The sequence below is a fragment of the Leptopilina boulardi genome, unplaced genomic scaffold (genome assembly GCF_019393585.1).
Source record: "Leptopilina boulardi isolate dan_hultmark-lab unplaced genomic scaffold, ZJU_Lbou_2.1 LbouV2_137, whole genome shotgun sequence".
Lineage (NCBI taxonomy): Eukaryota > Metazoa > Arthropoda > Insecta > Hymenoptera > Figitidae > Leptopilina > Leptopilina boulardi.
Window position 1 is genome coordinate 2,437,723 of NW_026137682.1, and position 13,951 is coordinate 2,451,673.

Consider the following 13,951-nt stretch of genomic DNA (forward strand, 5'->3'; position numbering starts at 1 on the left):
TATATATAGTTATAGGGCGTCTGCTATTGACATCGCCTTTAAATAAATCTGTTCACTTTTCACGTTATTCATGACTTTTAAATAATTTTACTAGGTAAATAAAATGATATATATTAAAATAAAATATTCACTCAATTATGTCATCAAATAATGTATAAATTGGTATTTATTCTTGATTATAATTTGAATTGTTTTAATTCTGTTTTAGGTTATTTTTAAGGGTTGATAAACCCTCAAGTTAATAACGTGTGCGAAATCATCATGGACAAAAGTTCGATTGTTTTTGTTCAGTGCAAAATGTGTTTTACGGAAAGAATGTAGTTTTGTTGTCGTAATCAAAATAATGTGACGACATTTGAACTTTTACATTTTTTTTTTAAATCGGAAATGCACTAAAAAACGAATGTGAGTGCAATTTAAGTATACAAATGCAATTGATAAGTTTATCAGCTTTATCAGTTATATATCTACCTTCCGTAAGGATTAATATTTTTCGAGTATAATGAATAACGTGAAAGAAAGAAAATTCTCAACATATGTAATTATAATATCAACATCTTGATTAATCATTTAATTATTGTATGATATCAAAGTTTTGTCAAACAAAGACTTTTGGATATGTGAGTAGAAATTTTTATTTTTTTTTTTTCACTGTTATTACTAATTTTTTTCTATTTTGCATTTTTTTTTTTTATTTTTTAATTGACTTTTTTTTTATCGCAGACGTAATATAATGGCTCGTTATCGTCCGATATTAATTTCTATGAATTCAATACAGTCTCATGTGTCACGATATTTATAACTCGATAAGCGTAAAGGTAAGGAAATAGTTTCATTTTCTAATTATTTATTAACATAGCTTTATACTTTGTTGTTTTCAACTTTCAAGGGTAATTATATCATAGTTATAGATTTTTTTTCAGATTAAATATTCAATTAAAATTGGAGTGTATGTGAAATTGATATCATGGCTAATAAACGAGGGACTTTTTCACTTCTTATGTGGAAGAATTTAATTGTTCGTAAGAGACATTGGAAAGCTGGACTCTTTGTGCAAATATGCCTTCCTTTTGCATTGTTTGCACTTACTCAACTTACAAGAGATTTGTCAGCAACTGCACCTGTACGTGTGGAAAATATTACCCATTATGATGTCATAATAAAAGAAGAAGCATTTAGTACCATTGATATGACTGCAAATTTTATTTATTTTTTACCTAATAATAGTTTTGTTGATGAATTAATGAGTGAAACTAGATTGTGTCTTGGGCTTCCTTCAGACAGTAAGTAATTGAGAAATATTTTATCAATGAAATTATAACTTTTGTGAATAAAGTTAAATGACAATTGTTTTTTTTTTTTACATTCAACAGATGTTGTGGGCTTCTTAACGGAGGGTGAATTACTGAAAGAAGTTGCTTTAAAGACAATTGAAGATAAGACGAGAACAATTTTGGCTGTTGTTTTTAAAAATCCAAATGAATTTAATGCAACATCAAAAAATCTTCAATATACGATTAAATCACCAATGATTCCAAGATTTCCATACACAACACCAATTGACATGATCACTGGATATAATGCTTATGTCAGTACATTTCCGTTTGTTCAAGTGCAAATGTGTCTTGATGAGAGCTTTTTAAGACAAAAAGCACCAAATTCTCCATACAATGCCACTGTAAGTATTGTAATAATTTCAAGAAAATTTGATTTTCTTTTTTTTTCATAAATAGTTGAATTTATTCTTATTTACTTAGTTTTATTTAATTATTTTAATTCAGTTTAAAAATATGTATGTGATTTAATAATTTTTAATAAAATGATGATTCTTTATACAAATATTTTTGCAGATATCTCTACAACAAATACCTGATCTCCCTCACATTGAAGTGGATTCTAATGACGAAATGATAAGAACAATGTACGCATTGACTGCGGTTATGGCATTTTTAATTCCTCTGTGCATTGAAGCCACTTATGCTGCAAATGAGAAATTCATCGGCGTTAACGTTAGTTCAATTAATTTATTCAATTATTTCAAAATTATAATTCATTTTTTTTTTTTTTTATAAAACTTTTGAGTTATTGAAAATTTTTGTAAATTTAAATACTATAGTAATTACTGAAAAAATAAAATTTTTTTTTGAATGATAACAATAGATGTTAAAGTAACAATAAATGTTAAAAAAATTCTTTTTGCACAAAAAACAACAAGTTTTATTTATATTTAAAAATTACATTTATTATGCACAAACAAAATGACGTTCGATCAGGTAAAAAACTGGTTTTTTGTCACTGTTCAAATTTAAGTATTTCAACAGTTAAAATTTCTTTAAAATATTTCAATAGCATTTGTAAATTAAATTTTTTTTTTATATTCAGTATTTTAAATTAATTTATATTTTATTAATTTAAGTTAATTTTGTGTTTACATTTTTTTTTTTTTTTTTGCAGATCCTGATGTCAATGAATGGCGTTAAGAATTATCAGAATTTACTAAGTTGGCTCTTGAGCGGTGTGATATTTAGCATTCTTTACATCACTCCGCTTTTAATATTATTTACAAATGCTTTTGTATCGGATGTTGAGCCATATTTAAATTATGGAAACGTTTTTATTGTCGCTGTATTGCTACTCGTTCAAGTGACTCATCTTTTAGCTTATGGAATGCATATTGCTTCATATTTTTCAAAATGTAAAATTTGAAAATTAATTTTCTATTTTATTTACAATTTCTAATTAAATTGAATTATTAAAATATTAAATTTGTATGTTAATTAATAATTGTTTAATTTAACGTCAAATTATTTTTTTTCAGCCCTCTTTATGATCTCCGGTATTCTGGCAATTTATGTTGGATCGTCAATGCTACAAAGATTTATCGTTAAAAGCAGCGTTTTTGGATTGATACCATATTTGGGAATTATTTTTCCAAATTATTTGTTATTTCGAATGTTTCAGGAAATAAGTGTTTATGAAAAAAGATGTATGTATAAAAATATGTTTACATATTAATTTAATTATATTTTTGTTTTTATTATTGTATTATTTTAGTATCAGAATTTAGAGACGATAAAAATTTTAATTTCTTTTTTTTTTAGTAATTTTATAAATGTTTATTATTTTCAGTGACAGGAGTTCAATTCCATAATTTATTTCTCGTTGGAGACGATGATTATCCGGCTGTTGGAAGTTTGGGAGGAATGCTTCTACTTTCAGTATTAGGAATTGTGATTCATTTTTTTTTCACATTGTACGCTTATTCCGTTTTTCCCGGCAAATATGGGGTTTCAAAACATCCACTTTTCTTTCTAATGGTAATTATTTTACTATAGATACTTTTTTTCAAAAAAAAACTTTAATTAAATTGATAAAAATCATAATTATACGTATTAAAGTTTGAAATTAAACATTTTTAAATTAAAATTACAGCGATCGAAAATCAATAAAGTTTCATCAGAGGAAGAATTGTATGATTGTGATTATAATAATATGGAAGGAAAGCCCTTTGAACCAGTTCCAAAAGATGCTTTTAGGCCTGGAATTCAAATTCGAAATTTAAAGAAATCATATCATACAAATTGGTTAAGTCGTGCAGTAAGTATTAAAAAAAAATGATAAATTTTTATAAAAATAATCATTGTTTTTCTAATAAAAATTTTATTATTTTTAGAAACATCAGGCACTTCGTGGAATTTCAATTGATTTTTATAAAGGACAAATAACAGCTTTGTTGGGTCATAATGGAGCAGGAAAAACAACAATGATGTCTATTTTAACAGGTTTTTTTTTATTTATAACTAAAATAATTTCAAAATATTAAAAATTAATCAATATTAATTAATAATTATTAATTAGGTTATTTATTATTATAATTATTTATAATTAGGTTTGTTAAGTCCTACGGAGGGAATGGTTTTGATAAATGGGAAAAAAGCTAGCGATGAAATGGACGATATTATAAGCGATTTGGGTCTATGTCCTCAAGAAGATATGCTTTTCCCGGATTTGAATGTTTTCGAACAAATCGAGTTTTTTGGCTTGGTGAGATTTTTTAAAATATATTAACTTTCTTCCCTATTAAATTTTTTTAATTAAAAAAATAAAAAATTCAGAATGAATACTTAATTTACATTACTGCTGTTTCAGTTAAAAAATAAAAATAAAACGAAAAGTGAAGTGAAAACAGAAGTGAATATTTTATTAACTAAATTAAAATTACAACCAAAAAGAGACGTAGTGCCAGCAAAACTTTCTGGAGGTCAAAAACGAAGAGTTTGCCTTGGAATGGCAATAATTGGCGATGCTTCTGTAAATCTTTTATTATTATTATTTTTCATCATTGTTTAAAATTTAATTTAAATTTTCTAAACTAAAATATTTTAATTAAATTTCTCTAGACTCTAATATTAGACGAGCCAACGTCTGGAATGGATCCCGAGAGTAGAAGAGATACGTGGGACATTTTGTTGGTAAGGAAATAAAAAAAAAAACAGTTTTATTAAAACAATGAAAAATGATAAATTAGAATAAATAATATTATTTTTTATTATAGAAAATGAGGGGACAGAAGACAATTATTATCAGTACGCATAATATGGAAGAAGCAGATATTCTTGGAGATAGAACTGCGATAATTCATTTAGGACGATTAAAGAGTTATGGATCTCCAATGTTTCTCAAAAAACTTTACGGTAATTTTTTTTCGAAAATTAAAATATTTTCCAATCAGAGAATTTTAAAAATAAAATATTGCAGCCACTCTGGTATATTAAATAAATTTTTTAAATTTTAGGTCAAGGAAATATTGAAGTGACACTGTCAACGGAAAAAGAATATGATTTTGAGAAAATAAAAAGTCAATTTAGTAGAGAAAGTAAATTAATAAATTTAGATGGCGGTAAATTGGTTTTCAATGTTCCATATACAAATGAATTGCCACAAGATTTGGATAAAATTGAAGAAAGGAAAACAGAACTCGGTGTAAATGGAATAAGTGTCTCGCTTATAACATTAGAACAAGTTTTTCTCAAGTATGTTATATTAAATAGAAGGAATTTTTCCAATAATTTTTTTATATTAGAAAAAAAATAATTTTTTTAATTTTGAAAATGATGGAATTGAATTTATTTTATAATATAATTTATGAGTAAATAATTAATTATTAATTTAAAATAAAGAATTTAAATATTTGAATTTAATTTAAGAGCAACAAAAGAAGACGAGGACGAAGTCGATTCTTGCTTACCTCATGTGGACGAAATTTCAAAAGTAACTGGACGCAATCTTCTTTTGCAATCAGCAATGGCTCTCTTATCAAAAAAGCTCACCTATACCTATAAGAATATTCTGACATTTTGGTTGATCGTATGTAAAAAATAAATAAAATTCGATATTTTTTTTTGTATAATAATTTTTAATTTGGTTTCTCTTTTTTTTCTAGGTCTTAATTCCATTGATCAGTGTGTTTTTGATAGGACTCGATTTTAATGCTCTTCGCGATACTTCACCGGCGATTCCTTTAAGACTCGATAAATATCGATATCCTCAAAGTTTTTTCACGAGCGATGAACCCTTTGGAAGTGTCTATAAAAAAATTGTCGAACAATTTAACGGCGAACCAATCGATGTTGGTACTACTAATATTTCACAAGGTAAATAAATTACGATTCTAATATTAAAGAATAAAAAATTAATATATTCTAATTTAAATTCAATTGAGAAAACTAGAAATTATAAAACTCAAATTAATCAAAAAATGTTTGGAAAAAAAAATCAAAAAAAAATTTTTTTTTTTTAATAAATTGTGAATAATTTTTCAGCGATGCTTGATTTGGCATCAAAGGACTTGGCGTCTTATCGAAATAATTTAATTGCTTCCGCGTCTATTCGAATGGATGCACAAAAAAGAGTTAATATGAATGCTTTCTATTCAATATCCGCATCATATAGTATTCCAATATCAGTTAATCTTTTGACAAATACCCTTTTGAAAGCTATAACCAATGATGACAATTATGAGATTAATGTTTGGAGTCAAAAATTCCCAAATTTGTATAAACTCAATGATCTTGCTAATACACAAGACGATGTATTTGGCAGAGTTTTACTTTTAACTGCCTTTCTATATCCAACCATTGCATTGTTCGTTATTCATCCCCTCAGAGAATCGTCTCTTGGAGTGAAACAACTTCAAAGAATGACGGGAATTCCAAGTTGGTTATATTGGGGAACATTATTTCTCTTTGATTTCATCATCTTTTCTGTGTCCATTATTTTAATTTTAATTGGATTCTATGCTATTGATTGCATTTTTGATATTCGAATGTTCCACGCAACAGAAATGTGTAAAGTATTAAATTTCTTAATTATTATTAATTAAAATAGAAATTAGTAAATATTCTAAAATATTTTAAACCAGTTTTTATTTCTAAAATGTTTAATAAAAAATTTTCAATCAATTTTAATATTGTTTTAATTGAATATTGTTTATATTTTATTATTCAATGAAAAATATTAAAATAGATTAAATTTTCTTTTAACAATTTGTCATTATTAAAATAAAAAATTAATAACTCATAAATTATATATATCTAAAATTGAAAACTAATGAAATTTGATTTTTCAGCGATAATGGTATTATTACTCGTATTGTTTGCTTTCAATACTTTGCCGGTTGTTTACATATTCAGTTTTCTAAAGAAATCAACGAGTACTGTTATAACAATGTTGAGTCTTTTGCCACTTGGAGCTAGTGAGTTAAAAAGAAATATTTCATTAATATAGCAAAATTAAATTCTGTAATTGTAAAAATAATGAAAAAAAATAATTGTTTTACATTTTCAGTTGCAATGGAATTAATTCTTCATATACTGATGTTAAACATAAAGGAAATGAAATTTATTGAAGTTTTACGAGGAATGCAAAAGAAAATTTTCTTAATGATTCCATACATAAGTTTCTTCCATGGTCAGCTCAGTTTCTTTGAGACGGCAGGTCACAATGCTCAATGTCGTCGAGCGCCACCACAATTTTTAGATATTGCTTGTATGTTGCAAAGCAAATGTTGTGGTAAGGAAAAAAATTTATTTCAAATTATAATTTAGTATCTGTTTATTGCAATTTTAAAGGATTCTTTTTTTTTAAACTAAAAAATAGTTTTATTAATTTATAATACTTAAATAAATGAACTATTCAATTTTTTTTTTAATATTGTAATAATATATTATTTTGCTTCAATTTTTAGGTCTCAATTGTCACGATGGAAAATGTGAAAAGTCCTTACCATATTTTCCCGATTTTAATGACGACATAAATCTTGCCGAAAGTGTGCTATATATGAGTTTAACTCCGATTTTTTACTTTACAATTCTTGGATTGCTTGAGCACAAAATAATTCCTTTAATATTAATGAAAATTCAAAGAAATCAGCCAAAAAGCAAGATCGATGATATGGATGATCAAGTGAAGAAAGAAAAATTATCAGTCGCTTTTGAACTCAGTAAATTAAAAACGCAGAGTAAGTTTAAGGATAAAAATTCAGTAATTCAATTTTTTTTTAGAATAAAACTTAATTTGATATTCTAGTAGAATATCAAAAATATTCACATAAATTTATTTAATTATTCTAAATTTAAATGTTTCTTTTAAAAATAATTTCTATGTATCTAAATTTTATCTAATTTATTTTTTATATAAATGTTTAATATAATTTTAATTTTAATTTAAATTGTTTTAATATTAATTTTTTTAGGTGATCCTGCAAAAATACAAGGCAGTATGGAGAAGATGAATTCGAGTCTAGAAAATTCTGAATCCGATAATGATGCTATTTACTTAGTTTATGAATTAAGTAAATTTTACGGTCTTTTACCGGCCGTCAAAGAAATCAATTTTTCCGTTAAAAGAAGTGAATGTTTTGGATTATTAGGTGTAAATGGTGCTGGAAAAAGTACGACTTTCAGAATGTTAACAGGCGAAGAATTTCCAAATAGTGGCGTCATGTATTTAAGCAAAAATGAAATTTACAGTAACAGAAAAGAGGTATTCAGTGTTTTTTTAAAAATCAATTGCAATATTTACTTAACTTTTATATAATTTAAAAATTAAAATAATGTAAATATTTAATTTTTGAAAAATTTAATTTTAATAACTAAATATTTAAAAGGTTCAGTAATATATTTTTTTCCTGTATTTAGTATCTTGCACAAATGGGATATTGTCCACAAACTTCAGCGCTGATAGCTTCATTGAATGCTAGAGATCATTTAAAACTCTTCGCGCTACTTCGAGGAGTTCCTAAAAGACAAGTGACCTTAGAAGTCGAAAAGTGGATCAATAGACTAAGTAAGAATACACATGAATTATTATTATTATTTTTTTTTATTTCTATGTACAGTTTATTTTCTCGATTTCTTATGTTTTTGTGTTAATGTTCTCAATTTCTAAGTTTTTTTTTTTTCAATTTTTGATTTTTAATAATTCTTATGTGTGTGGGTGTATTTTTTTAAGAGATTCAATTAATATTTTATTCATGAAGACTAAGAGAATGATTATTTTGTTTTTAGATTTAAATCTTTGTGCAGCTCAACCAAGTAGTGCATATAGTGGAGGAAACAAACGACGTTTAAATATTGCAATTGCTCTTATTGGTAATCCAAATCTTGTTTTATTGGATGAACCAACAACGGGAGTTGATCCAGCAGCTCGTAGATCTCTTTGGCATGTGATAAAGTCTTGTCAATTGGCAGGGCAATCAATTATTCTTACGTCTCATAGGTGAAATTAAAAAAAAAACTTTTAATTAAATAAAATAAAAATAGATAAAAAATAAATAATAAAATAACATTTTATTAATTTTTGTTTTTAGTATGGAAGAATGTGAAGCTCTTTGTAATCGACTAGTCATTATGGTAAAAGGTCAATTCGTTTGTGTTGGTCAAAGTCAACAATTAAAACAACGTTTTGGTGCTGGATATGATATAAATTTAAAATTAAATCCAGAAAGAAGTAATAACGATGTGGAAAAAATAAAAAGTTATTTGGAAAGTTCACTTGAATGTGAACTTCGCGATGAACATGTAGTAAGTAATAAAAATTATTTCCCCTTTAAATTTAAAATTAAAAAAAAAAAGTTTTCTGTTATTATAATTTATATTTTATTTAATTTTACATTTATTTATGCAATCATGGATTTGATATATTTCAAAAAAAAAAAAAATCGTAAAATATGTATTTAAATTATTTTTATTTTTAAAAATTAATAATTAAGTAAAATAATTCATTGACTGTTAAGTAAAAAAAAATTTTAATCATTTTCAGGGCTATATAACGTATCACGTTACCAATTCAAAGACAACGTGGAAAACAATGTATCATTTTATGGAAGTCCTCAAAGAGACGTACGAATGCATAGAAGATTTCACAGTATTATCAGCAACTTTGGAACAATTATTTTTACAATTCGCTAGGGGTTAAACAGTATTACTGTTATATTAACAAAATTGATAAAAATCGAAAAGGTATAAGCTTTAAAACTAGAAGATAAAAAATCCTCTACTTAAATATTTTGTATAAAAAAAATATATCCGTCTTTTTATCATAAATTGTTTATGTATTCTCTTTTATTTAATTTTGTTACATATTTATCAAAATTTATAATGAACAAACTTTCTATAATTGTATTTTTGTAAATTTCTAGGAAATTTAAAAATTTGTTAAAATTAATTAAAAAATTTTGTTAATCTAAATACGGAACTAGAATTCGAAATATGTATATAGATATTTATATAATATATTTCTTATTTTGTTGTAAGAATAAGTGTTTTTATACTGAAAAAAGGATATAGAGAAATATCCATTAAATCATAATTACTCATTTATCGAACAAATATAATTTTTTTTAATAATCATTCTTCATATATACTAATTTGAAAATTTTGAAACAATACTCTACATTTCAGTTATTGTAATTTCGTTTCAAAAAAAAAAAAAAATTGTATAGTTTTCATAAATAAAAAATCAAAGTTGAAGTTTGATAGAAAGAGAGAATGAGAAACAATGAAAGAGAGATAAAAAAAAAGAATGAATAGAAATAAAGAGAAAAAGTATAGCAAATTCAAAAAATTTGAAAAAAGGGTTAAATAATATTTACTATCTTTATAAGTGTGAATTAATATCGAAAACTTTTGTAATTAATATAAGCACGGTATTGTAGTTTTTAATGGCTTTAATATTTATCATATACCACTGTCTTTGATAAATTATAAAATAATGTAATACATTTTTATATTTTAGTACATAATGTAGTAAATATCACCACTTTGTATAAAGGGAAAATTATACAAATATTTTTGTCTTATAATTAAACAAATTTTTTATAAAAGAAAGAAAAACTTATCCCTATTAATAATTTAATAATCTAACTTAATTAATTTAAACTGGAAATTATGTTTAATTAATTAATTATTAAGTGAAGATTAAATTTAATAAATTTTAAATTAATTATCTATTAATTAAACATTACTTTAATTAATATAAAATGGCTTTTTGAGAATTTTATTGTTATGTTATTCTAGCGCTATTTAAAAATATTGCATTATAGCCATTGGTAAAGTTTCAAAAAAAAATTTTGTTTTTATCAAATTCTTGATTTATTAACTATTTACTTGTAAAATAATTGAATAAAAATTCCCTTTTTCAAAAGTTTATATAAATCAACATTAATTTTATTTTTTAACGTGAGATTAATTTTTTTAAATATTTCACCATTAGTAGTAAATAAAAATTTTATTATCTGATATTTTTTTAAATTCAAATATTTTACCTGTTTATTGTAGATGACCAATTGGAATGAGAATTCCAGTCGGTAAGATGAAAAAAAATTCTATAACTGACGTAAGATGGTAGCATCGAAGATTTCAATTTCCCGCTAATAATGCACTCAGCCAATCAGAGCACACATGCCTTTACTCATTCTCTTCCTGTCGCAACCTGTACAAAGTTGATGTCGCTGGCATTTTTCTCCTAAAAATGGTAAGTTTCTTGAAAATATTTTTGTCTCAGTTGTTTCTCGAGACGATATAATTTCTAAAAAAAAACAATGTTGGTTTTTTTCACTGAACTAAAATGGTTTTGTTCTTTGCTTTATTTAAAAAAAAAGAATTTGAGGTTAAGTAGGTATTTTCTGAAAAATAGTAACAGTGTTTAAATGGCAATAAAGATTAATATTTAGTTAGTAATTAAGATAATGGGTAATTTTTTTCCTACAATAAAAATTTATAATAAAAATAATAATAATAATTAATTGATTTACAATAATATTTAAAATTTCCTCTATGGAAAATTATGAAATTAATTTAACTTCCTTTTATTTATCAACTTTTTCATTTTTAATGTATTAAATAATGGAATAAAATTAATTTTCTTTTATTTATTATGAGATATTTGAAATTTTTTATGATCTTAATAAATGAGTGAATTAAATTTTTTTTAAAATTTTCCCGCTTATTTGAAACGACGAATAAGAATACGTATTCTAATCGATAATGCAGGGAATTAATTTGTAAGTTTTGTATATGGACGGTAGAGGTCAGGGAAAAATATTTTAACTTTACCGCCATTATTGTATTTGACCAACCAGAGCATTTCATTTCTTCATGTAATTTTCTTGACGAAAATTTTGCTATGTTGATGGCGTCGCCTCTTATTTTGTACATTTTTCTGCTAAAAAATGGTAAGTTTCTTGATAAATCTTTTTGTCTTGGCTATTACTTCATTAGAGTGATATCATATTTTATAAAAAGAATACAATTAGGTAGTGAATCATCGACAATGTTCAACGTATTCTTCGTTTGTTGGAATAACATTTTTCTCCATTTGTAGCACATGTTCTCTAAAGTGAAAAATTAGAAAAATTTCTTGGAAATTCTCATATTTAAAGAAATGTGTTGTAGTTTTATCAGATGATTATAATATAGTAAATGGTATTTATAGGTTAGGGCTCTTGTTGATAAAGTTTGTTACCATGCTAATTTGCCATTCATAACAATAAAATTTGTTATAAAATGTCGGCGATAAAAATGTGTTGATTTTTTCTTTCATTATTTTGAGATTTTTTTTGTTCTCTTTTTTCAGCTCGCCATATACTTGGTGGAGAATCCAGTCCCTATAGCAAGAAGATAAATTCAATTCATTTCATATCCGGTCTCCTTGCAAAAAGTTATTTTCAAAATTTATTAAAATTTGTAATCTAACCTAGAGGAGGGATCTCCGGAGAAAAATGGTTTGAAAATTATCATACTACGACTGGGGTCATCTTTGGTGAAGAAAATTCATTAGAATTGTGAGTATTAATTTAATAAAATAGGTTTTTAAATATATAAATTTTGATATCAAATGATAATTAACTGGTTGATATTTACATTGTAATATTATTTTTAACTGTTAACTTTTTTTTCTAAAGAAAAATAATGGGTGTCAGGTGATTTAAATTTAATGAATAATTTAATCTATAATTTATAAAGTTTTCTTTTTAAAATAGTTAAATTTTTTTTCTAAAATACAATTTAGGATTAGGATATTAAAAAAACGTAAAAATTTTAACAATTACAACAAATATTTATTTACTTGAATCAAATAATTTGTATTTGCATCAAAAACATGTATTTGAACCATTAATTTCTATAATATTTAAATGACTCAAATAATTATAGTTGCTGATCTTGATGTGTTTTTTTTGCATCAGTATTTTAATTGATTACTAAAATTATATAGGATTTATTATTGTATAATTAGTTTTTTTTTAAAAATAGTTTATTAAACTTTTTTATTATTATTGTTAGTTAAATTTTTTTACTTGGTGCCACTAAGACTAGTAATTAAATTAAATAATTAAAAGAAATTGATGGAAAATAATTAAATTAAAAAAGTTGTATTTTAAAGTACGTATCTTTCTTTTAAAAAAAGTAGTAAAAATTTGATTAAATTTAACCTAAATTGTTTTATAAATTTTCTGAATTTATTCTTTTAATGAGAAATCATTCATTTTAATAATATATTAATTAAATTTTTGTTTTAGGGTTTAGTAGTGTTCTATGTGATGTATGAGGAATTGGAGTTTTCATACCGAAGATTTGTGAGTGCATTTATCGCTGCAAGATTTGTTTGGATCATTGGGAAGAATTCTTATTGTGAATTTTTGATTTTCAACTGAGGCATATTGAGAGGTGACTTCCCCGTTCTTCGCTGACAGGTTCTGAGGAAATAGGAACAACGAATCATATCGCGTCGACGTAGATAATCCGCGATTGGTAAGTCCCTCTTGTCTCTAGTATTGTGGCGGAGGCAAGTTGTAACATTTTTTTTGAAAATTTCCTAGTGACAACTAATTGAAATTAAATAGGTATTAATTAATTATTATTAATCAGTTAATAATAATTAATTACTATTAATTAAATTAAATATTTTGAATAATATATTTTTTCAATTAGAAAGTGAATTCATGTTATTTAATATGTTTCTTAGTGTTAGGATTTTATTTTTCTTGGTACTCACGGACAATATATCACTAATTGAAATTTAAGAATTTAAGTTTATTTTTTATTCAAATATAATTTTTTAATAATTGTAGAATATTTTTAATAACTTTTAATAATTATGAAATTATTAATTAAGAACTTTAAATATAAATTTTTCTTTTATTATAGAAATTCGTTTCTTTTAGAGACCAAGAAAAATTATGAAATATATTTTTTATTTTCAATTATGTACATTATGAATTTAATTTTAGTATATTACATTTTTGTAATTTAATTATTAAGATTTTTTCACTTTTTATCATTCACTGTCTATTAATTGAAAAATAATAAATAAATGTTTATAAAATGTAAAAGTCTATAAAAATATAAAATAAGTAACAAGTCTATAGTGAAAGAATAATCAAATTAGTGCA

The 13,951-nt window shown here is 24.1% G+C and overlaps 1 protein-coding gene across 7 annotated transcripts; it reads left to right on the plus strand.

Annotated features, from left to right (window-relative positions):
• Positions 1–15: 15 nt before the first annotated feature.
• LOC127291467 (retinal-specific phospholipid-transporting ATPase ABCA4-like) lies at positions 16–10,223 on the plus strand. Of its 7 annotated transcripts, none has more exons than XM_051320628.1 (27): positions 16–94; positions 209–620; positions 724–818; positions 912–1,283; positions 1,374–1,678; positions 1,851–2,009; positions 2,455–2,695; positions 2,819–2,986; positions 3,130–3,317; positions 3,433–3,597; positions 3,674–3,782; positions 3,890–4,044; positions 4,150–4,311; positions 4,401–4,472; positions 4,556–4,694; positions 4,796–5,033; positions 5,208–5,367; positions 5,444–5,654; positions 5,823–6,347; positions 6,629–6,754; positions 6,847–7,071; positions 7,247–7,519; positions 7,754–8,043; positions 8,199–8,346; positions 8,568–8,778; positions 8,870–9,083; positions 9,322–10,223. In XM_051320628.1, the coding sequence occupies exons 4-27, from the start codon at positions 968–970 to the stop codon at positions 9,475–9,477; spliced, it is 4,956 nt and encodes a 1,651-aa protein (XP_051176585.1). In that variant the 5' UTR covers positions 16–94; positions 209–620; positions 724–818; positions 912–967; the 3' UTR covers positions 9,478–10,223. The 7 variants fall into 7 exon arrangements, with proteins under 7 accessions (XP_051176585.1, XP_051176584.1, XP_051176586.1 ...); XM_051320627.1 differs by having other exon boundaries at positions 924–1,283; XM_051320629.1 differs by having other exon boundaries at positions 209–538; positions 924–1,283.
• The last annotated feature ends 3,728 nt before the right edge of the window (positions 10,224–13,951 follow it).